Source organism: Cnephaeus nilssonii (assembly GCF_951640355.1).
Source record: "Cnephaeus nilssonii genome assembly, chromosome: 14".
Taxonomy (NCBI): Eukaryota; Metazoa; Chordata; class Mammalia; order Chiroptera; family Vespertilionidae; genus Cnephaeus; species Cnephaeus nilssonii.
Window position 1 is genome coordinate 17,194,975 of NC_137085.1, and position 25,460 is coordinate 17,220,434.

The following is a 25,460-nucleotide window of genomic DNA, read 5'->3' on the forward strand; positions in this document are numbered from 1 at the left end:
GGGGCGCGTGCAGGAGGCAGCCAATCAATGATTCTCTCTCAACATTGATGTTTCTATCTCTCCTTCTTCCTTCCTCTCTCTCTAAAAATCAATAAAAATATATTTTTAAAAAGAAACCAAAACCCAAAGGTAATATATACTTACACAGTATCCATAAACATTTGATGGGTGAATCTGGTCTAAAATGTAAGGCAGAGTTTGCCCATAATTTAAGGGGTGAGAGTTGAGTGGACAGTCTCAGGGAAGAAAATGCAGGAAAAGTGAGTAATAAGCTATAGTGACTTAGTACCTACGGGAATGAGATGAGTGGGCTGCGATTCTTCCAGTTTGTTCCTCAGCCAGTCAAAATCCTGGTATCTTCGACGAACAGAATATTCTGGCAGGTCAAACTCCACCCGGGTACTCTGCGAATGAGAAGAATGGAGCAAAATAAGCATAAGAGAATAGGAGCCTATCTTGGCAGAAGGGGAGGAAAAAAACTGTGAATAACTAGACTGGACAAGAACACACTTTCCTTCCACCGAACACACAGCCAAAGGGCAGGGTCTACCAACACGGAAGGGGGTCTGGGCCACAGGCCCAGTTAAAAATTCAAGGACCTAGAATGAAAAGGTCCACCTGTGAGTGTGTTTTGTTTTGTTTTTCACCCTCAGGAAGTGGACCTCAACTATCCCTCAGAATTGTGTTCAGAAACATTTGATTCATTTCCTCCAAGCTTCAGTTTGAGAATTTCTTTTAGCCGAATCATTCCACTGAAGATATTGCTACTGAATCCGAATCTGGGAATCTGTGAAAATGAATTACATCTCCACTTTCTGATAAATATGTTCACAAGTTTTGCCAAAGGCAGGGGGGAAAGAAACAAACAGAAAGTAGAAAGAATAGGCCATCAGCTCATTTAGGAGCCAGATTAGATAAAAATAGAAAAGGTTTTGCCTCATTTGCCATATTCTGGCCAGAACCATAACCTTGAAATTACATTGTATTTCAGATAATAAGAAAAAAAAAATCTACAAGTAAACAATACCAAAATGTCATTGTATGGAATAAAAATATTTCTCTCATCCCCATTCATGAATTTAATTTTTCTGAAATGTGATTGTAGCATTTTGATAATGGAAATCAATGTTAAGTGAAATTAAATTAATTTACAGGAAAACAAGATTTTTACACATTAATTTGCCCAAACTAAAGTTGTCTCAGCCAAACCATCTTCTCTATAGGGGTAACAACTGTATGACAGTCACACTTCTCAGGTATTAAAGTACGAAATAAAAATGGCTCAAGCTACATTTTGTAAAATTACCCTTTAAAGCCAAAAGTCTGTTTTAACCACACCACCAAGAATATCTTTAAAACACATAGGAAAGAGTTATTCATCAAAGAAAAAGCTGTTAAAGGCTTTGGCACTGAAAATTATGATTTCACCCTCCCCGAAAGCTGTGCTCACACAGTCTGGGTAAAATCGTGCAGTTAACGGACTCAGCCTTGGACTGGACCCCAACTAACTCCTTCTGCATCTTTTCCCCTTTTCAGAGTCCCTCGCGTTAGCTTATGCCCATGAAACACAAACTTCTCCTATGATGGAGTATAAGGATAGGAAGATGGGGGAAATTCATTTAACTTAGGTTTTTGTGATTTACTGGAAGACTCCCCAAAGGAATTAGCACTGTAGAATTGGAGTGGGGAGTGGGGGGAAGAATACTTAAATCCGAAGAACAAATCACTCACTGCCCACAAATTTTCAGGCATACGGATCATGGAAATATTGAGAGCAGGTAGCCTGAGGAACTCTGCGCATGAGCAGTCCCGAAACACCACTAAGCCTCCTGGGTCTCCCCCATAGTTAGAAGACGGCTGGAAAGGATGTTCTTTGAGACCCCAAAGAGCCCCCCAGCAGGCTCCATTTCCCTGGGTTTTCAGCCTCTTGGGACCTACAGTCCCCAAGAGTGTCTTTTCTTCCTTCCTTCCTCAGCGTCAAGTCCCTGGACCATCACCTGGGCCTCTGATTTGCCAATATGCCCCTTCCCCACTGCCCATCCCACAACTCTCGCAGAAATGCAACCATCCACTTCTTGCTCACATGGACCCGGGCGTGTGAGCACATTCCTGAAGGAAAAACAAAGTCAGGCAAACACACCGGTCAACGCAATAAATTCCCCAACTGGACCCTCAACACTGGCAAGCAATCTTTCTTTACTCCCTTAATCAACTCTCTTCCTCATTTTCCACATCAGTTAATACAAAGCCTGTACAAGTTTTGAGAACTCGTAAGCCCCACTTCAAAACTTCCCTATCACTCCCAGTAGAAGACCTCATACCTCTCCACAGAGAAAACTGCAGCTGTAAGCAAAGAACCCTCAACTTTCTGCCACAAAAAGGCTCCAGAAACAATGAAAAAAGTCCACCTCCCTCATTAGAGGCCACTCCCTCCCCTCCACTTCTGCTCAGGGTACTACCTCCTCAGTGGCTTTCTCCTCTCCAATCTTCAACCCAATGTCTCCTTCTCCTTCCACACTGGCCACCTGGCACTTAAACAAGTTTCATCCATCCTTAAAAACAAACAAGAAGCCCACCCCTCTCCAATTCACATCCCCCTCCAGTTATTATTCTTTCCCTAGACTCGCTTTCATTGCCAAACTACCACCACTCACAATGCCTTTCTTTCCTCTCACACCCTAAGCCACTGCAAACTGGGCTCGACCCCACCACATCAATGGCACTGCTCTCCCACAGTCAGCAATGACCTTCTTGCCATTAAATCCTACGTTTATTTTGTAATCCTCTTCTATAACTGATCTTTCAGCAAGATTCAGCCTGTTGAACCACTGAGGCATTTGAAAAGAAAAACTAGTTGGGGCATAAGTGTTGGTAATGGCTGGTGATAGGGTAAAAGACAAGAGGAAGATGGCTTTTAACCTCCAATCTGCTTCCACATCATCGTCAGTGTCAACAGCTGCGGTAGTAAACCACAGTGCTTGGGTAGGCAGGGGAAGTCGGGGGTGAGGGGTGGGGGTGGGAGGGAATCCTCTCTTAAAAATCATGTCATGTCCTGAATCCAAGTTCTAGCTTCACCACATATTAGTTGCATGTCTGAGCAATTTCCTTACTATCTCTGTGACTCAGATTCCTCATCTGCAAAATAAAAATACCACCGGTACCTATTTCATTGCGTGTGAGGATAACTGATGATACATTTAAAGCACTTAGCACAAAATAAGTGACAGCTCATCCATACCGCAGAGCACTATTGCAGACTCAGGAATGACAGCATAAAAGCATGTTTACTGGCATTTGTTAGCAAAGAAAGACATTTGCAAAATAGTAAGTGAATTGACAGCATGTAAAATACTCATTTTTGTAAATGAATAGAAACAAATAGTTCCTAAAGTTGTGATTATTTCTGGCTAGAGAGCTTATAGATAATTTATTTCACTGTTTTAGCTTGCTTGAATTTTCCAATTTCTCTACAAAGAGCATATATTACTTATATAAAATAAAATTTAAAGCGTTTCTATTGCAAACAAGTATAGCACATGGTAAGTGCTCAATAATTAACTATTATGATGATGTTACTTTCTAGGAGCCAGCTGAGAAAATCGCCAATTCAGCCTGCCATGGAAAGATCTCTCCGCCATTAGGGAGATAAGAAACCCACGACTTAGATTCACTTTGCCTACACTGTCTCTCAGCCCTAGACTCATTTCTTTTTTAAATTTTTATGTATTTATTTTGAGAAAGAGAGAAAGATACAGATAGAGAAAGAGAGAGACAGAGAGAGATTTGTTGTTCCACTTTTTTAATCAAACTCATTGTTTGATTCCTGTATGTGCCCTGAGCTGGGATCGAACCCGCAACCTTGCCATATTGGGACGACACTCTAACCAACGAAATCCTTAGGCTCATTTTAGCTCAGACAAAAGCAGCTCTGTACTTTATCCAGCTTTGGTCATCAGGGATCTGAAGTAGGACTGGGAATCAAAGCTCAGAGTAATAGAGTAAGTAAGTATATGTATGACCTTGTCCTCTGACCATTAACTTTGCATGAGAACCTCAGTAGAAGTAGGGGCCCTGGGACAAGATCTGGTGTTTGGGACCCTGTGTTCCTGTTTGTCCTCTCTCTCTCATCCTCGCACTTCTCTACGAATCCTTTAACACAACATTCAGAAAGAAGGCTCCAGATGCATCACCCAGACATTAAACCTGGTGTCGCTATTTGGAACAGGAAGAGAAAAAGACTCTGGTCTGAGATCAGAAGTGGAATTGACAGTAAGAAGTAAAACTTAATATTGCAACAAGTTTACCTGGAGGTGTTAACATCGCAGCCAAATGAAAATGTGGGATTGGAACTTGGAAAAGGTTATACTGAGACATCATCTGACTTACTGGAAATCAAACAGCCCCAGGAAAAGGAATAGAAATAAGACCACAATGAGAAAGGGCAAGGAAGCAAGTAAAGAGAAGAGGCACAAGCGAGAGCTCGTGGGGTAGCCGTGGAACAAGGCCCTGCAGGATTAGCATGTGGGCGGTGAACGGCAGGGCCGAGAAGTAACGTGGAGGTGGGAAAACATCCAGGGAGGCAAGCATCGCTGTGCAGCAAGGCGATCACCTTGTCATCCAGCTGTTCAGAGCACAAATTCAAGAAAAACAGGTTTTGCATTTCACTGACTGCAGGTTAAAAAATAAGCTGACCCGAGGGGAAAAAATAAGTAACTGGAAATAATTCATGGGAATACATTATATCAACCTAGGACTTCTGAGGAGATAATACACACCCAAGCACCTAGCCCATAGTGCCTGGGAGGCAGTAGGTACCCAGTGGCAATGGCAATGGGGGAACACTGAGTGAGGGCATGTGTATGTGACAAATGTTCAAATGTGAACCAGGTGTGAGAGGACAAGGCAGTAACATCACAGTGGCACATAGCAGAAAGTCCATAACTATTAGTTTCCATCCTTCTCTTACTCCTTCTCCCCCTACCATCAAGTCTAATTATACCAAATTATAATCATGACATCATCACAGAGATTTAGGTTAACACATGATTTATAAGTTTCAAATGCAATGTGATAATAATACGTTAAATAGTATCATGATAGAAAATAAGTGAAAGTGGAGTTGACCCTTGAAAATCACAGGGGTAGGGGGTGCTGATCCCCGCACACACATCCATATAACTTTTGACTCTCAAAAAACTTAACTACTAATAGCCTACTGTTAACCAATAATGTGAACAGTCAATTAACACATATTTTGTATGTTACATGTAGTATATGCTGTGTTCTTACAATAAATCTAGAAAAAAAGAAAATTTTATTACAAAAATTATGAGAAAATACCTATACAGTATTTAGTGAAAAAAAATACATGTATAAGTGGACCTACATCGTTCAAACCCATGTTGTTGAAGAAACAACTATATAAGGATTAAAGTTTTCTTTGAAAGACTGTAGTCACTGCCCTGACCGGTTTGGCTCAGTGGATAGAGCATCGGCCTGTGGACTGAATGGTCCCAGGTTCGATTCCGGTCAAGGGCATGTATTTTGGTTGCAGGCACAACCCTAGTGGGTGGGGGGGGGGGGAACGTGCAGGAGGCAGCTGATCGATGCTTCTCTCTCATCGATGTTTCTAACTCTCTATCCCTCTCCCTTCCTCTCTGTAAAAAATCAATAAAATATATTTAAAAAAAGGAAGACTGTAGTCACAATTTCTCCTTCATTTTATGATTAAAAACACTTACATATAATCCTTTTACTCTGAATATATCTACTCTCTCAGAAAGCCATACCCACAATTATAAAAGGGGAACAGAACTGTACGAAAGGAGAGAGAAAGCAAAGGCAGAAATCATGGAGGACTTTCATTCTCTAAGACCAATCAACATGGGCACAAGATAATAAAGGGACCTACTTTGGTGGTGATTCTATACGTGATATAGGTCTCCATTGTACAGACATGCTTCTTGGGATCATCAACGGTGACAAAGAGATCTCTGGTCTCACCATCGATGTCATCATCAAGCTGAAGTCTGTTGAGAAGAGAAGATGAAGAAGCTGGACTCGAAGTGCCTGCTGGAGTTCCACCGTTGGGCAAAATGAGATCCTGAAAGAAGAAAAAAATCACCTTACAAATTAAATGAAAACATACATCTGGAGAATATCAGCAAAAGGAGCTAGTTTAACCAAACCAATAAACACCTCTAAATACAAACAAACAAAACTTTCAAAGAATCTGAGCCTCTCCTTACATAACGTTTCTTAAGTGAACAGTTCTTTTATGACCAAGAGAAACAAGCCATGGCTGAGTTCTACACCAGATTCACACTGATTCATCTTCCAGCAAAGAATGGAGGAACCAACAGAAGCAAATAATTCAGTCAGAATATAAAACCCCCACCATCATCAGACCTCAACAGCGAAAGAACTTGGTGAGCACGTCACAAACTCTTTCCCACTTTCTCACCTACCACCTGGGCCCAAGTAAACATTAAGGGACCTGAACCCTCTAAAATATTTGACACATTTAAAAATTCAATTAACCAACACGAAGAGACAACTAAATATTTTGTACCTCCTGGAAGAAGCTCATTCACAAAACTATCTATGAAGTATCACTGCCAAAAACCTGAATCTGAGTCCTGAACAAATCTCTGTACACAAGAAAAATTTACAGGAAATACAGAGGAGTGAGGAAGATATTAACAATATTATGAGGATGCAGTCAGCAAACTCCTTACTATGTGAAATTAAATAGAACTAAAAACCCAGTTTCTTCAATAAAAAAAAAAGAAAAAAAAAGAGATAGAGATAGGAGAACCTAGAGATGTAAAAAAACTTAAGAACTTAAGAGACTTATAAAAAATTACAATGGAACCTGATTAAAATAAAATGTTAAAAGATTTTGAGACACTCAGGAAAATTTGAATAGTGGTCAGTTGTTCGATGATATTAGGAAATTTTTAGGGGCCCTGGCTGGGAAACTCAGTTGGTTAGAGCATCATCCTGATATGTCAAGGATGCAGGTTTGATCCCCAATCAGGGCACATACAAGAACAACCAATGAATGCATGAATAAGTAGAACAGCAAATACCTCTCCCCCTCTCTCTCTCACTCTCAAATCAATTTTTATCAAAAAGAAAGAAAAGAAATTATTAGATGTGCTAACAGTAATATTAAGATTTTACAAAGTCTTCATCTTTTAGAAATATATACTAAAATATTCATGGATTAAATGATAGGATGTCTGGTTTTGCTTCAAAATAATTAAGGATGGGTAGGTGGGGATATAGATACTATGAGATGCCCCATTGTTGATAACTGTTGAAGCTGGTAATTGCAGGTCCATTATACAATTCTCTCCTTTTCTGTAAATGTTTAAAATTTTCCACAATCAAATAATATTGGGAGGGGTGGAATGGGGGCTGTAGGCAAATGCCAGGGGAAAAAAAGAGAAGGAAATATTTTTTTTAATTATGGACTTCTTTCTCTTTAGGCCCTAGTAGGAAACTATTTGAATAAATTAGGTCCCTAATATCCAAAAAGGTGCAATCTTACAGTTTTCTTTGGTTTTAAGATTTGACAACAGAACAAAGCCTTGCCTAGATGTAAAAACCTCTGAATGTCACTTTGCTATCATCACCAGGAGACAAACACTAAGGAACATGGCAAGAAAGCGAGGTGGCACTATGGAAAGTGCCTTGATCAGGGATGCAGAAAACATTCCTGACCCACGGGTCTCAGAGCCCAGGATGGGGGTGGAAGATGCCTTCTCCTGACACCCTCCCCCCGTCAGCCATTCCCAACCCAGGCAAGCCCCCACGGCCTGTGTCTGTATCCATTGGTTATGCTGCTATGCATGCATACAAGTCCTTTGGTTGCTCTCCAAGCCCCTCCCTCCCCTGCCATTTGTCTCTGGATCTATTCTTGTTCATCAAATTATGTTGATCATTATATCCCACAAATGAGTGAGATCATGTGATATTTATCTTTCTCTGACTGGCTTATTTCGCTTAGCATAAAGCTTTCCAGTTCCATCCACGCTGTTGCAAATGGTAAAAGTTCCTTCTTTTTTACAGACACCCCTGTTCTTGTCTGCAGGCTGGATATGAGCCTCCAGATTAGAGAACACACAGGAAATTAGAGGTCAACCTAGTGATCATATTCATGAGCTCCAGCTAATCCTGGGACATCTGGGAAGAGAGGGCTTGGACAAGACAGAGGGAAGCAAGGCCTGGGGTCAAGGGCAATGTCACCAACTCCGATAATTTAATCACACACTCCATTACGTGACATCAAAAATATTTTGTAGCTACTGAAAGGGTACCATTTTCACAGGAGGTGCTCCTGAGAATGGACCCCACCTCCACTTCGCCCTCGGCAGCTGCTCTGGTTGTGGACGTGACTGCGAGCCCGGCTGCAGCAGCCGCCAGCTGGTTCTGCCTGCTTTCTCAGCATGCTGACACCACAGAGCACGGGGTGTCTGGGGATCTCAGAGAGACACCTTCTCTGAAGCTTTGAGATAACTGTCATGTTTTCACCATTTCAGTAAATATTTAAACAGGCACTGTGCTTGGCACTGCAGGGACCCACCCTGACATCTCATCAACACTAGGGCCCGAGCCCCAGAATGGCTCTATCGGTGGCGAAATATTGCACAAGAAGAATTCAACATCTTTACTCTGATAAACCAAGCAGCTCACACAGCATTTTTCCACAAGTCTGGCCTGGACCCATCTTAGCAGCCTCATTTCTCACCACACCAGCTCCCGGAATCCACCAGGCTGTCTCGCACCCCTGATCTTTGCTGCAAAGCCCCCTCCTCGTTTTTATGTACAGGTCTCCAGGTATCACACAGGCATCTGCTCAAATTCCCCTTCCCCTGGGAACCCTTTCTTCACCCACTCCTTGGCAGAATTAGTCACTCCCTCCTCAAAACTTTGAAGCAATTGTCACAGTTTTAATAATTTACATGTATAACATCCGCAAACACTGTGAGTCCCCAACAACTGTAATTGTGCCGTGTGTGTGTGTGTGTGTGTGTGTGTGTGTGTGTGTGTGTGTGTGTATGACTGTTTACAGGTCTCCCGGTGACTCCCAGCCAACCTCCCTAACCTTTGCTATGGGGACTTCAGCCAATAACCTTCCAGGAACAGCCCACACAAAGTCTGAAATGTTTTGGCCAGACAGTGGGACGTGAACTATGTCTCAAAGCAGTTAGTGGGGGAGGGAGGGGAGAGGCAGTCCTCGGGATCCGTGGCACACTGCACATTCTTTCCTCGGAGGGCTGTGTGACCAAGGAAAACACTCACACTCCTCCTGCGGGTGTTTCACAGACAATTATGTGAGCTCATACAAACAGCACCAAGCCACCAGCATCTGTAGTTTCCTAAAAAGGGGTGCTACCAGCGCAGGTTTCCATGCACCCCTGGACACAGTGCTTCCACATTCTTATTTTATTGCACCCCACAGGGCCTCATGAGGTTAGCAGGACAGACATGGTCTCTGCTGATGAGGAAGCAGATCCAAAAAGATTAAGTAACGTGTTCAAATGTATCGACACTAGTCATTGCTATGCTAAGAGTTGAACCAGGTTTCTGGTTCCTAGTTCTAGGTGCTTATCAAACTGAATCCCCTTAAGGTGGCTTTTCCCAACCCAACCTGGCCCCTCATCTCCACTCTCTGGCCATAAATCCATTTGGGGAAACATGAGGCCAGTCAAGAAAAGCTAACATTTTCCTTGGGGTCTTAATTAAAGGTGTTCCCCAAAGGATTCCCCTCAAAATATGGTCCTCGTGTGGAGAGAAAAGATGAAAACCTTGGGAGGAGAGGGCAGAGGGTGAGGTGGACAGAAGGGGCCCGGTTCCCCTGCCCTCAGAGTCGCCCAGCAATGGATCTGCTGCGCTGAGAGACAGAGGCTAGCGCAGGTGGTGTGGGGAGCAGCACCTTTAGACCACTGTGACCGGCAGAATTTGAGAAGTGAAAGATCCTCTTGGCTCAGCACGAAAGCCTCCTGTTTTATTTTTGCTCTCCCATAGTCCGTCCTCCCACTGCAGCCAGAGTGCTCTTTGAAAAAGGTTAATCATCGTTGAATATAGTTAACGACACTGTATTGCATATTCGAAATCTGTTGAGAGAGTAGATCTTAAAAGTTGTCATCACAAGAAAATAACTTCAGAAGAGCTTGAAAAGCCTCTGAAGGCATCCTTATGGAGGACGAGAGATCTCTGAATGTGCAGACTATACCTGACTTGCCTCACCTCCTCCACCCCTCCCCACCCCACCCCAGCTCCTGCCAGCACATAGAGATGCTTGAAGAATGAATATATCTTACACAAACAGAACAGAGCATTCTTTTTTATTTTTTAAAAATATACTTTAATTGACTCCAGAGAGGAAGGGAGAGAGAGAGAAACATCAATGATGAGAGAGAATCATTAATCGGCTGCCTCCTGCATGCCCTCCACTGGGGATCGAGTCGGCAACCCGGGAATTGAACCATGACCTCCTGGTTCATAGGTCAACGCTCAACCACTGAGCAACACTGGCTGAGCTGAACAGAACATTCTTGATTGCTGATTTCATCGTAAAGTTTTATAGTTAGGCCCACTTTGGAGAATAAATTCAAAGGAAAAATCCCAAAAATGTTTTGTTCAAAGATGTTCCTAATAGCAAAGAACACAGAGTGAACTCTGGAAAAACCCCAATGGCACAATGACCAGGAAATGATTGTGTTTACCAATTAGAATGTTACACACTCAAAATCACAAGTTTAGACTCTCGTCTAGATAAAGTCAGTGAATTGGGCACAAGCCTTTGCTTTCTCCCTCTTTCCACCCTCCAGGTCCTAACCTAACAACCTAAAAAATGGGAGGGAAAGAGGGAAGGAAGGAAGGAAGGAAGGAAGGAAGGAAGGAAGGAAGGAAGGAAGGAAGGAAGGAAGGATGGAAAAGAGAGAAACAGTGGCTGGAATTGTACCAGACTGGAAACTAGGAAAGAGTGGAATCCAAAACTTTCAAAGATTTTCTACTGGATATGATTGGGACACAACTGAGAAAAGAACTAAGAGGTATCTTTAACCCATGGCACTGAGGTTACGTACATTAGCAAGGTTGCCTAAGAAGTAGCAAATGTCCTGAACTCCTCACATCCACTCTAATTTGTAAATGCAATTGTCTAGGGCAGGCGTCCTCAAACTACGGCCCGCGGGCCACATGTGGCCCGCCAAGGACATTTATCCGGCCCGCCGGGTGTTTTTGCCGTTTTGTTTTTTTACTTCAAAATAAGATATGTGCAGTGTGCGTAGGAATTTTTTCATAGTTTTTTTAAAAAAAACTATAGTCCGGCCCTCCAACGGTCTGAGGGACAGTGAACTAGCCCCCTGTTTAAAAAGTTTGAGGACCCCTGGTCTAGGGAGCATGGGAGAGTGGAAGGGCGGACAGTGGGGCAGAGCAAGACCACCAGAGTGGCTCGCTGTATCAACAAGGGGATGTCAAGCACAGGCAGACACACCATGTGAGGTCCACCAGCAGAGGGCACCCTACCCACATGGCTTCATCTAACCATGGTGGGTAGAGATTTAACAGAAAGATGGGAGCAACGTGAAGGCAACTGGGTCAGCTGCCCTGGGCAGGTCCACCAAGCGCAAAGCAGGTGAGACTGCACATCCTGAAGGGGTGGTCTCTACGCAGATGGGGAGAGCACCTAGAACAAGAAGGAAGCCAGGCTACACTGGGTCCAACAGAGAGGAACCAGGCCAAGTTTCCCTACCAACTGTCCAGGACCCTGGTTTGCTTTCTTCTGACTCATTTTCTCCACTGACAAATCACTACCCATCTGTCAGCTGATTACTCAACTCAACCTAAGATCCAAGGAGACAATTCTAACATCCAGTAGAAACACAGGGGACCCAATAATTCACTTGTTCTGATGGGAGGCAACTCACAGACCTACATTACACCTCATCAGACACAAGTAAACTGAAAAATACATCCAGCTGCACTATCTCATCATTCAGACACAAGAAAACCAAAATATAAAGAAAGACGCATAGTCCTCAAGAGCACATATATATAGTACATTTGAAAAAGATTTATCCCATGAAACAGAATACTTTAGGCTACATCTACATTTAAAATAAGTGGAAGAGGGAATTTAAAAGTTAAAAGAAAGTGGAAGAATAAAAAATTAAAGCACAAATTGAAAACAGAAGAGTAAAAGCTATAAGCAAAACCAAAATTTTATTCTTCTAAGAGATAAATTAGATCAATGAAAACTTAGGAAGCCTAATCAATACAGAAAGGGGGTGGGGGAGAGCAGGCAATAACTCTTAAGTGTTACCTCTCTGTATGACTGACTGTAAGTTATAAAAATGTGCCCTGGCCAGTTTGGCTTAGTAGATAGAGCATCAGCCTGCGGACTGAAGGGTCCCGGGTTCGATTCCGGTCAAGGGCACGTGCCTGGGTTGCAGGCTTGATCCCCAGTGTGGGGCGTACAGGAGGCAGCCATTCAATGATTCTCTCTCATCATTGATGTTTCTATTTCTCTCTCCCTCTCTGAAATCAATAAAAATGTGTATTAAAAAATAAATAAATTATAAAAATGTGCTATGAATAACTATGCTAATAAACTTGGAAGTCTATATGAGTATATGGCCAAAGTGAAGTTAAGTTGAGATAGAAAACCTAAACAAGTAAATAGCCACATAACTGTTGTCAGAGAACTTTTACTAACAAGTAAGCTTCCCTCCAAAGTAACTTAAAATTTTAATACACGTAATATGGAGAAAACGATTCAAAACACTTTTAAAATGGTAAATGTGAACGGATGTAAAGTATTTACTAAATCATATACTAAACAATTCAGTGACACAAGGAGAGGACACAAACTATCTGGTAGACGGTATCGTTGTTTGCAATTATTAACTCCCTTCAGAGGATTATACATTCTTTCTCTTGCCCAGTGACTGCCCGCAGGACACATCTCCACTCCACTGACTTTCAGTGTGACTTTCTCAGAGGCACGTAAGCGAATGTGACATTCACCCAATGGGAGCCATTGCATGATCCTACCAGCCCTCTTGTTCTCCCTCCTCTGCCTTGAAACTGGCATGGCCCCAACAGGGCTGCTCCTTCAGAATGAGAGTCTTGTGGAAAAGAGCCACAGCGACTGACTTGCAGCCACCGACACGTAGGGGGACTTAGACATTAATGATTGCTGCAAACCTTTGAATTTCGGGAGTCGCTAATTACCACGGTAAGGATAACTAATATATACAATTACTTAAATGTCTATATCATTTTAAAAATCTAGATAGGAAATAGTTTCGATAAACAGTATAAAGTTTTAAGGTGTGGGGATTTATTTCTGTAGAATTATCCTAATGCATCATAATGATATGTCCTATGTTATGGGACCCTTCTTGCTTATTAGTGGGAAGTTCAGTCCTCCTTCCCTCCCACCCCCACTCTGGAATCCCTATCTCAAATATTCTCCAAAACCTCCAAGGATGCTTGCACAAGTATCTCTAAGTTCCCAAGGCTGAGCAGTCTGTGGTTTCTAGCATCTTCCCTGAAAAGTCATATTTTCCTGCTTTAGATTCTGGACCATTTCTTATGAGGTGAAGACTCTTATTCTTTAGACCCAGGTTAAGAGACCACCTGTTTTAAAGCTTTGTTTGTAAGTTAATAAAGTTGTTTGGAACAGAAAATGTTTTCCTAACTTTTCTATTAGTAAACCTGCCATTCAAGTAAAATCCACTCATTGGCCCGATGTAAAACAACACCTCCAATGAGATCACAGTGAGGTCCAAATGAAAGAGCACAAGTTCACATTCCTTGGCTAAGTGTCCACCCAGTGTCTGTTCCTAGCTTTTTCTAAGAATCTCCAGATTAGCAATCGCTTCTCAAGACATTCTTGTGATTCCTGTGAGCAAAGATTCCCCCCACTCTCAGCTGAACTTACACATGATCCCTTTCCATCCCTTCTAAGGAGGACCCACTATTTCAAGTACATATTGAACACCTAATACACATCAGCCAAAGTGCCAATGCAGGGCTACCAAACAAAAAAGGTATGACATCTGTGTCTAAATAACTCAACCTAGCCGGGCATGTGGACACGAAAACCTCTAACTATGATGCAACACAAAAGGGTTATAATAGAGCTCCAGGCACAATGCAGGAAGCAAACAAAGGATTCTGGCAACTTGAGAAGAAGGAGTAAATTTGCCACATGGAAAAGCAAGGCAGAGACCATGGCATGAATATCCCAGGCTGAGAAATCACGGCCACCGAAGGAGGAGAGGTATTTCCAAAGTTTGTCCCTAACTGAATGGTAACCAAGACCCACAACACGTGGGTTCTGCCTCTATTGCTGGTTAAGTAGGTGCATGCCACCTGGGGGACTCAAAACCCCAAGCAGACAGCTTTCTAAAGAGGTGGGTTACACCTCCCCAAAAACACACATTCAAGGAGAATGTGTCTCCGATACCTCTTAACTGTGCTACTTGTTCATCTTACAATACCTGGTCTTAGTTTACATGTTTTTGTGCTGCCTTCTGACACTGCCCTAAATATACAAAACACACTCAGTGTTTGATGAAATAAGATGCCTATGAAAAATTAAAGGGAAGGCTCTGGCCGGTGTGGCTCAGTTGAGTATCTACTATGCACTGAAAGGTCACTGGTTCAATCAGGGCACATGCCCAGGTTGTGAGTTCAGTCCTCGGTTGGGGTGCATACAGAAGGCAACTGATCGATGTTTCTCTCACACATCAATGTCTCTCTCTCCCCAACCTCCCTCTCCCTCTGCCTCCCTCTCTTTCTAAAACCGATTTTAAAAAAAATAGTTTAAAAAAAATCCTGATGCCTAGGCTCCACCCTGACTTGAATGGTCTGGGATGTAGTCTGGGTGCCAGGATTAAAACAAAATAAAACAAGATAAAATACATTTTTAAAAATTAAAGGAAAGGGCATTTTTGGTGTTCAGAACAAAGACCTAGGCAAAAGACTATACTATACAAAGCTGAATGTGTACGAGGTGATCAAATGCCTGTTGATGAATCATCACCCCAGACCAAACCTTTTCAGAAACAGGAACCACTCAAGTGAGGAACAGAATAGGGCAGGACTCGACCACAAATAGCAACTGCCAATAGCAACTCCCACACCACTCATCTGTGCTTCAAAAGAGCCTTGTGCATTTAGTGAGACTAAAGGTGTCCTGGCCTCAGAAATCATCTGAAGCGCCTCTACAACAGGGACTCTTTCCCTGGGGTCCATGGGCACCTCGCACCAGGATGATGTGCAAGTTCTGCATGCGAGCATGCAAGTTTGAATCTTCCTTCAGAGAGAACCTGTCATTTTAGAGTCCTAAAAATACCTGCGAGGAAAGAAAGTTAGACACTGCAGATTCTAACCGTCTCTCTAAACTAAAAAGAGGAAACAGATATACATTTCAATTCCATGAGCTGCCCAAATTCAAAGTGCCCTCTAGAATACTCTCCCATTCCATCATGTGTGACACATACACCCTACCTTTGGGGGTGGGGATGTCCTTAAACCCTCAACCCAAACCTAAAACTAACCGGGGCTGAGAACTTGTTAAATTAGAAGGAAATATGTGACTATATCCCAATAGGTTACACTTGCTTGAAGAAATATTTCCCTTCATTTTTCCCTCCTACTGGATGCATCGGGTTCTCCCAATACCAGCTTTGTGGCATTAAACACTGTTGTATTGATTCTGGATTCCGCGCCTTACCACAAAGATGTTTTCCGTGGAACTCCTCAAAGCCTGAGACAGTCTCCCCACGGCATCCTTTTCAGAAGCCTGAGGCGTACCTGCCTCCCGCCCACAATGCAGATGGGTTTCCAGGCTCAAGATCCACCTGGCTACCTGGCAGCTCCAGATCGAATTCCCACGTTACTACTGACATGGCTCAGACTGGATGTGGGGACTCCTTTTTATTTCCATGGTTACTTGATTCCTTGCTGGAGGGACTGGGGTTGGGGGAGAGGAGGCACTCAACAAGCAAGAGTCTGATCATAGTCTAAACAGTAAAAAGTAAAAGAAAAAGCAGGACTAAAACATTCTAGAACAGAACTGCTCAAAAGAGTTTCACAACAAGTAACCAGACAGGGAAAGCAGAAAAGAGGCAGGAAGGACATGGAAGAAAAAGGCCTTACACTTAATACTGGTTGGTCTGAGCTCTCACCTGAGCTCAAAGGCAGAAACCAGCCCTGTGCCCAAGGGCAAGTGGAAGGATTTCAGACCAAGTACAGGTGGAAAAGGGACAGAAACCGATGAAGGAAGGAAGTCAAGGAATGGATGAAGAAAAAAAAATCTTACAAACTTATTTGCCTACAAATTATGAGGTTAAAACAGAGTCAGAAAGGAGGTGGCTCTGGGTACCCATCTATGTGGGGAGGCGTGGAGGCCTGTTTTGAAGCCAATTTACAAGAGATCAGTAAACAGCAAGCCTTTCTCAAGATGCTTTTATTTACACTTCACATATGAGAGAAAAATGTCAACTGTCCAAAGTGAAGAATATTACTATTTTTTTAGTTAAGGCTGCTATGGTGGGAGGAGAGCTAACTTTCCTCAAAGCCACTCCTGGGTTTAGCTGTTGGTTTGACAAAATTTAGCTCAAAGGAATAATATATGTATTACAAAAATATATAGGAATATTCTAAAAACATTTCTATAATATACATAATTAAACGTTTTAAGCACCTTTCTCCAAGTAATGAAAAACCTGATCATGTCTCTGAGATGGCGGAGGAAATGTGATAAAGTAATGATCACTTTCTATTTATTCTATTAGACCAAAAGACAGATGTTTTCCAACAAATGGGAGATTTAAGTAGCCTAATTACCAGAATGCTATACTCCCACAAACCACAAATTGGAGGATATGGAAAAAAAATATCTATTCATTCGCCTATTCATCTAAACAAACACCGATCAAGTTCCCACTGAGGGCCAGGTACTATTCTAGATGCAGGGGAATGCAAGCTGATAAGGAATTCACTGGAGGAATCAAGTATTAGGGGTGTGGCACTCACCCAGGACAAATAGCAACGTGATATAAAGTGATAAATACATGCATAAGGAGAAACCTGCTGTGCTAGAGTCTAGAAAAAGTCTGCCCTGGGAGGAAGGCTTCCTAGGATGGCAGAGGCCTGGGTTTAAATTCCAGCTCTCCTACCAGCTCTGCAGCCATAAGAAAACAGAATACAAGGTGAACGAACACACCAGCGTTCGCTGTCTAATGCCAAGAGCACTGGGCAGGTGGCGAGGTAGGCCGTGTGGAGATTCTGGAGCGTGTCTGTGAAAGCCCACTATAAACAGAGACAAGCACTCCCTGGGAGAGAAAGGCGTTCCTGGAGGGCAACTGCATCAGCAAAACTAAACTGTCCCAGAATTGTGGCAGGCACAGCTGGAGAACGTCATCCCCACAGACCTGAGCCACCGGGGATTAGCTCCAGACTCTGAGGGATCTGAAGAATCTGAGGTGGACCTCCTGGGCAATGGCTAGCTTTTAAGCAAGTAAGTGGCAATTATATATAAATTCGATTAAAAGAGTTTTGAAAAAGTACACAGAACAAATAAAAAGGGGAGAGATTAGAGATAAGAGAGGGATCCTTTAAGGGAGCTATTATAGTGGTCCAGGCACCCTCTCCCCTCCCCCCATGGGACCTGAGGAGGAAAGGACAGATGAGAAGTGTGGTCAGCATTAATGTCAAATTGGCTTGAGAAACTCTAAGGAATGTTTTCTAGGTAGAAAAAAACAAAGTCTGGCCATACCAGGGAATCTGTTTCAAACACAGGTAAATTACAGAGGATTAGAAATGCTGCAGTTCTGCCGAAACCGGTTTGGCTCAGTGGATAGAGCGTCGGCCTGCGGACTCAAGGGTCCCAGGTTCGATTCCGGTCAAGGATATGTACCTTGGTTGCGGGCACATCCCCAGTGGGGGGTGTGCAAAAGGCAGCTGATCGATGTTTCTAACTCTCTATCCCTCTCTCTTCCTCTCTGTGAAAAATCAATAAAATATATTTAAAAAAAAAAAAAAAAAGAAATGCTGCAGTTCTAACAAAACGAAGTAAACCCAAATTCAACAGCCCTATGTGCTTGTCCTGAAATCCACAGAGCCCGAGGTTAGGACAAGAGGGAAGTCCTGTCAAAGTGACCGTGTTCCGCAAAGGCCTAAAGCAAGGTCGCTGCGTACCCAGGTGGGAGCTGCCTCTGAGCGGATTCCTCCCCCTCGCCTTCAGTCATCCACTTCACCGACACCTGACTCGAGTCATTTTCCACTGTCACAAGCCAGCAACCCTCGCTGTGGGAACTCGCACCGGGAATTTTGCACCATCGTCCACTTAAGGAGGCCAGAGGACCAAACAGCCCACCGGCTGTCATCACGGCCGGACTCCGACACGGCCAGAGGGTCCTCCTTGGGTCATCTGAACCAAAGACCCGCAGAGCAGAGAGCAAAAGATGGCCAGCTGAGCGCCTCGGGAGCCTGGGCTCCAAGTTAACTCAAAAACACAGCACAACCCCAAGTAAAAAGCAAACTATTGGGGCTAAGAAATGCTAAAGAATTTGGGGACAAAAACCCATACTTTTCACAGCAATCTCAAAGTCATGGAAGATAAAAGAAATTAAATGTTTTAAGCTCACACTCTCTGCCAGGCATTGGGCAAGCATTACACATTACATCTCATTTAACCCTTAAAATAACTCGAAGGTGGGGGAGGTTAAAGGAGATGACCTTTATTATCCCTATTTTTCTACAAGAGAACAGGCCTAGGGAGGTTCGAGGGTGGCCAAGCAGAGGCCAGTGGCCTCCCACCACCTGGCCCCTTGTCACAGGAGATTTCATTAAACAGGCACCTACCGGACAGGAGACCCCCCCACACACACACCCGCCACATTAATCTCTCATCTTCACCAGCACCTGGTCATGCGCAATCCTTCATGTGTCTCTTCCAACAATTCCTGCTGCGCCAGGGTCAGAGAGAGAAATCAAGCCACTTCACTCACGGGATTTCAAGAGCCCGCCAGCTCCAGGGAAGAGCCAACGTGAAGGACCAGAAACCATTAACAGCTCTATTTGTCTTGTAGTGATGGGACAGACTGTGCCTTGTTTGTGGTGGTGATGGATACGGAAACCTACACACGTGACAGAAGTGCACAGAACGAAATACACACATGCACCCAAACACAATGAGTGCACGTAGAACTGGAGAAATCTGAATGAGTTCTGTGGGTTGCATTAAAGTCAATTTCCTGGTATTGTTATACAAGATATTACTATTGGAGGAAACTGGCTAAAAGGCCCCTGGGACCTTCTTATTCACATATTTTGATAACACCCTATGAATCTATAATTATTTCAAAATGAAAAGTTTTAAAAATTATTAACTCATGGGCTGTACAAAACCGCTGGCTGGCTAGATTTGACCTCTTGGCCTTCATTTGATGAGTCCTGATTTACATGAATAGTATATAATATCCTGTGTTTGGAAGGGATTTTATAAACCCAAAACCAAAAGTAGAATCCATACAGAAAAAAAAGACTAACAGATTAAACAATTTTTTTCTCTATGTCAAAAAGATACAATTAAGTAAAAATGAAAAGATAACAGCAAACTAGGAAAAGGATTTAAACATATATAAGTTGATTGCTTTAATATAATAAAGGTTTTGAAAACCAATGTTTAAAAAGTTTGATACATAAATGGACAAATGATATAAATATGGCCAATAAACAATAATTGTTCAACATCAATAGTAAACAACAAAATGAAAACTTCTCCCATCAAATGGGCAAAGATTAAAAAGATTACCTCTGATTCTAAAGCCACTCTGTTTCTACTCTACCATACTAAAACTTACTTAGAAAAACAAAACAAAACAAAACAAAACAAAACAAAATGGCTTTTTCAAAGCTGTGTTCAGATCCAAAAGAACAAGGAAGGACTGTGTAACCCAGAAGAGAATGTGGGCTGGATGACAATACTGTAGTTAGGGGACTCTGTGACTGGTTGATCAACCTTAGCTAAAGAGAAAATGTTGACAGTAGAACCGGTGTCTCTTCCTCCATCTTCATCCATGCTGAAGTGTCATCAATGTCAATGCCAAGGACAAAAATGCAGGAGATATCACCATTTGTCTTCAACGACCCAAGCGCCTTTCCTCTGTCGGCTGTGACCAAGAGCAGATGGTGATATTTATACCCAGTGAATTTCATCTTACTATGAAATTCAAGCCCCAGGAAAGCAGAGTCCTCAAAATCCCCCAAGGAAGGGAAGGACACAAATGGCCGTCAGCCAAACGCTGTGCTTAATCCTAAACACAATGGTGTTACCACACCAAGGGAGGAGTCCATACAGAAAAGGCAGGAAACCCATTCTTCTAGGGTTTTGGTGTGAAGGTAACAGCTTCCAAAAGTGCAAGTCAAGAGTTTAGAGGGAGGTGGGAAGAGATTAACCAAAGAATTTATATGCTTATATGCATAGCCCATGGACAAACAATAGTGCAAGGAAGGCGTGGGGAGGGGACAGGAGGGCCAAGGGGGAGGGCTACATATGTAATACTTTCAACAGAGACATGATGGGGGTTGGGGAGCATTGCTGGGAGAGTGAGGTTTGGCAAGTAATTAGTTGCTGCTGGCCCATGTGCTGAGAGGTGAAACTACAGCAAAAGTAGGGTCTACCTTCAGATTCTGTGAAATCTTGGCCTGGCCTCTGAGGGCCCTCAGTTGGTTCTGAGTCAAGTGTGCTCGTAGGGTGCTCCTTAGGAGTGATGGAGTGATGGATGGGCTGCTTTAGGGGATGGTAGCAAAACCAGCCTCATCAACTCCATTTCGGGGATCCTTTCCTGGACTCTGTCCATTCTCCATCATTCTTTCCCCTGCTGTTACTTATCCTAGCCTTTGTTTCTCCAGCTGTAGCACCAGTGAGCATGTAGAAAGGATTATGTTCAGTGCTGAAGGATAGGTCAGACAAGGGAAGAGACGGATGGGAGTGAGAGTTGAAGAACCTACTCATTGCGCAGGGCTTGACTGAGCAGTGCACCAATTTTCCCTCACTTACTCTCTGAGGCAGGCAGATAAATTATCCCTGTTTTACAGATGAGGAAATGGAAGCTCTGAATGCCTTCTTCCTCCTTGTTCACCTAGTTACTGCCCGTTTGTGCTTCAAGACTCAGCTCCAAGTATCCCCACTAAGATGCCTTCCTTCTCAACAGACCTCTCCATCCCCAGCCTGCCAACACTCATGGAGTGTGGGTTAGATATCCCCTACAATGCTCTCATCAGGCCCCTGTGCCTACCGCTTTCCTAATACTTATAATTTGCACTACCATTGCCTGTTTGTCTACCTGCCTTTGCCACTGAAACATACGGTACGAGGTGCTATGGACCTGGTATCAGTTACCTTTCTCTCTCCAGCATGGTGTCTATGTCAGCCTGTAATTTTTAAAGGACGGCCATAACAATATCCCCTATTGAACATGCCATCAATGTGACGGGGCTGCTGCCCGTCAAGAGACGGGGTCTGTATCAATCCACCCTGCTGAATCTGGGCAGGCCCTGTGAATGCTTTGGCCAAAAGGGTAACGCAGAAGTGATGCTGTGCCAATTCTGGGCAGAGCCCTCGAGTGGCCCAGCAGCTTCCACTTCCTGTCTCTTGGGATGCTCATTCTTGGGACACGTCCTCTAGGGACCCACCCACCATGCTCTGGGCAGCCTGAGCCACATGGAGATGTCACTTGAGTCAACTGCCAGCCACGAGTGCATCATCTTAGGCATCCAGTCCAGTTGAGCTCTCTTATGACCACATGAAGACTCCAAACAAGAACCACACAGCTGAGGCAATGCACAGAATCATAAGAAATATGAATAAATGTGTGTTTTAACCTATTTCATTTGGGAGAGGCTTGCTAAGTGGCAATGCATAAATAGAACAACATCTGCCTGGAACACAGCGGGTACAAAATGAAAGAGCAATTCAATCAGTTCTGACATGATAGACGGCCCAGAGCAAACACTCCATTCCATAGCTGCTGCCATTATTAAAGTCATGTGGAAGGAGCACAGATGAGGAGAGAGACTGGCTGGAGAGGCAGCTACAGCCCTGCCAGAGACAGGAATGAGGGACACTAAGTCCACACGGTGAGGGGCTGAGTCCTGGGTTTGACTCTTGTGCCACTCCAAATTCCAAGAAAATGACAAAAGAAATATCAAAATGAGAATAAATCCATTTTTAAAAAGCCATAAAACAGAGGTGGCTACTGTCCTTCAATAAAAAAAAAAAATTATGAAGAATTTCAGGAAGAGATACAGCAGATAGGATCAAATTTACCCCAAAAAAAATCAAATGCAGCCAGAGCTGAGCAACCAAGACCTAACTGGGCCATAGAGAGAAATGCTGAACGTGGGAAGGGTCTGGAGTGACAGTGGCTGAGAACAGAAGCAAACACTGAGTTTTGATTGCAACTTGATAACAAAAGAGGAAGAGCATTTTCGGATCAGCTGTGAAATTCTCCATCTGCAGGGCAGCTCTTTTCCTACTTCCTCAGTTCAGCACGTGGCCCCTTTCGTGTGCACAGTGTCCAATTCAGTAGTGTTAATTAAGTACATTCACACTGTGTACCACCCATCTCCAGAACTTCTTTCATAACCTTCTTTTTTTAACCAAAGGGGGTTGGGGCTATGGTTGGGCTTGCCCCCACCCCAACTCAGCCCAAACTTCAGTCAGGACAAAGGCCGACGAACTGTAGTCTTTGAGCACACGTACATACATGCTTGTATGTACACAGGCATGTACCCAGTGGTGGCACAAGAACAAGTCTCATTGCTGGGAGCAACAGCATGTGCCTCCCCGAGAAGGTAGAGGCAACAGAGCCCCACATGTGCAGACTAGAAAGTCGGGGCTCTTTAGTCCAGGTCACTAGGGCAGGTGGTCAATTCCTGCCCTAAGTTAAGATCACCATCTTGGACATCACATTCTGAAAGCAGGTCCAAAAATATGATTGCTAAACTTATCATGTGAAGTTAAATGTCAATTAAATAGAAAAGTAGAAATATTGGAATGGAATGGAATGAAAAATAAATCCACCATCCAGAAGATCAAGTCAAGGAATTCTCCCAATATACAGAATGAAAATATAATGCAATAAATGAGCCCTCCAAAAAATGAAGCCAAAAAAAAAAAGGAGAGACTAAGACCCAAATATCCATAAGAAGTCTTTTCTCCAGAAAAAGGGAATGAAGTATGAATAGAATATAGGCACAGCAGTAAAAATGAAAGGGTTTCAGTGGAAATACCTAAGAAAAATATACACCTAAATACCAGCAGGCTGGTGAACTTTCTGAATTTAAGAAGAAAAATCAAGGGATATGTGCAAGAGTACACTAAGAAGGGAAAAAATCACTGGCACAGATTTCTCATCTGGGACTGTGGTGCTGAACCAACTGAAACAAAGAAAAACGATGCAATTGTTAAAAAGGAAGGGAGTGGAGGAGAAGGAAGATTTCTAGGGACCAATATGCAACCAATATTCAAGATCTACGGCTGTATAAAGCAAGGTACAAAACACTGTATAAGGGACCACGAGTTTTTTTTTAAAGACTACCTTTATGCATTGTCATATTTATGCATAACATACATCCTAGAAAGTTTCTTCAGAAACTGGTAACACTGGTGGCCTCTGGGGAGGGACCTGCTGCTAGAGGAAGGGCAAAAGGAAACTCCTCACCAGATGAGTGTGTGTTCCTTCTGAATTCTGTGCCAGGTGAATGCACTGCCCACACCAAAAAAAAAAAAAAAAATCTCCCTCCCTCCCTCTCCATCTCCCTGTTACACACACACACACACACACACACACACACACACACACACACACACGTTGGGAGAAAATGCATCTATCTGACAAGGCCTTGTATACAGAATATATCAAGAATTCTTAGTAAGAATATATATGTGGGTGGTTCCACGGGGAACCCCCAATCCCTCCAAAGACCCCCACATCCCCTGCCAGCCTCCCACTGGGATGCAATACCCTCCACCTCTGCCTCTTCCCTGGCCAATGGCTCAGATGGGCTGCTGGCCGTCACCACCCCCAACACATTGAATATTTTTAAATAAACCACTTAAATTTACATGCCATATGCACATTTTTTACTAACGTTCTATTTTCTTTAGTCAAAGGCTTATATAACGTCAAATACTTCTAGCCACTAAGTCTCCCCATTCTACCTTTGTGCAACCATGCATCTCATTAAGTTAAATTCTATACTATTTTCAAGGACTTATGAGTGAGGGTTAGTGGGGTATTTGGAAAGGTCTTAATTTGATAATGATCATGTGTATCCACATAGTACTACAATGTAAATTACTCAACTTACTGATGTAATTCAAAATTAAAACATTTTTATTCCTTTTTTCCCAAAAAAATAATTGTCTGTGTAGTATATACATACAATATTATTTAGCCTTAAAGGAGGGGGAGGGGGAGACTCAGACAAACTGCCATTCAGACAATGAAAGAGTAATGCATACAACTCAATGTTGTTATGTAATGTATATAATCCAGGGTTTCTACTTCCCTTACGTTATTCACAGGCATAATGTAGCACACTGAAAACTAAATCAGAATAAAGCTGTTTAAGAAACAGTTTAATGGAGCACTGACGTTACTGTGAAGTTTGACACAGCTGTTAAGAAAGATTTCATGTAATAGAAGGGGCATTAGTTTTTTTTAAAAGAGTGATCATAATCAGGAACTCCAATTCTGAATGATTTCAAAGGAGTGGAAGTAAAAGCAAGCCCAAGGCCTCTTCTTGTTCTGGAGAAAGTTACAGACACTAATTAAATCATGCCTATGTAGAAAAATACAATTATAAGCATTAGTCAAATAGAAACAGGAACTAGAACTTGGAGGAAAATAAAATTGAACAAAGCACACTTGATCAATCCACCCAAAATTAGGAAATGGAGAAAGGGGAGGAAAAAAATAGCATAATAAACAGAAAATATAGAATAAATCTAAAATTCCACATAAAACATTAGCAAACCTAGTAGTAGGACTTACAAACATAAGTATGGTTCAATATTAAGAGATCAACTAATTATATTAAAAGATTAGTGCAGGAAAGCCCAATGATCATTTCCACAGATGCTAAGCAGGCACTTCGAGGCCTCTGCAGCTCCAAGGACCTGGGATTCTACAGCCACTGTGACGGCCTGTGAGCAGTGAGTGGCAGGGGCAGAACCTGGACCGGGGGGCTTGCTTGATGCTGAGGCAAGAGGCGGGCAGATGGCGAGGCAGATGGGAGCAGTGCACAGAGACCTCTCATCCGAGAAGCCTGGCAGGGATGGGAAGAGTGAGCGGGCAGAAGGCACTGAGCCTTAGGACACTGCTCTAACAAGGCAGACTGATACAATGAGGAGGAAGAGA

The 25,460-nt window shown here is 43.0% G+C and overlaps 1 protein-coding gene across 1 annotated transcript in view; it reads right to left on the bottom strand.

Annotated features, from left to right (window-relative positions):
• Positions 1–25,460, bottom strand: part of SNX30 (sorting nexin family member 30) — an 86,868-nt gene that overhangs the window by 48,002 nt on the left and 13,406 nt on the right. Inside the window, exons 2-3 of the mRNA XM_079791057.1 lie at positions 5,912–6,103; positions 294–404 (exon numbers count right to left, since the gene is read on the bottom strand). Coding sequence (XP_079647183.1) covers positions 294–404; positions 5,912–6,103 — 303 coding nt within the window. The remainder of the gene's footprint in view (positions 1–293; positions 405–5,911; positions 6,104–25,460) is intronic.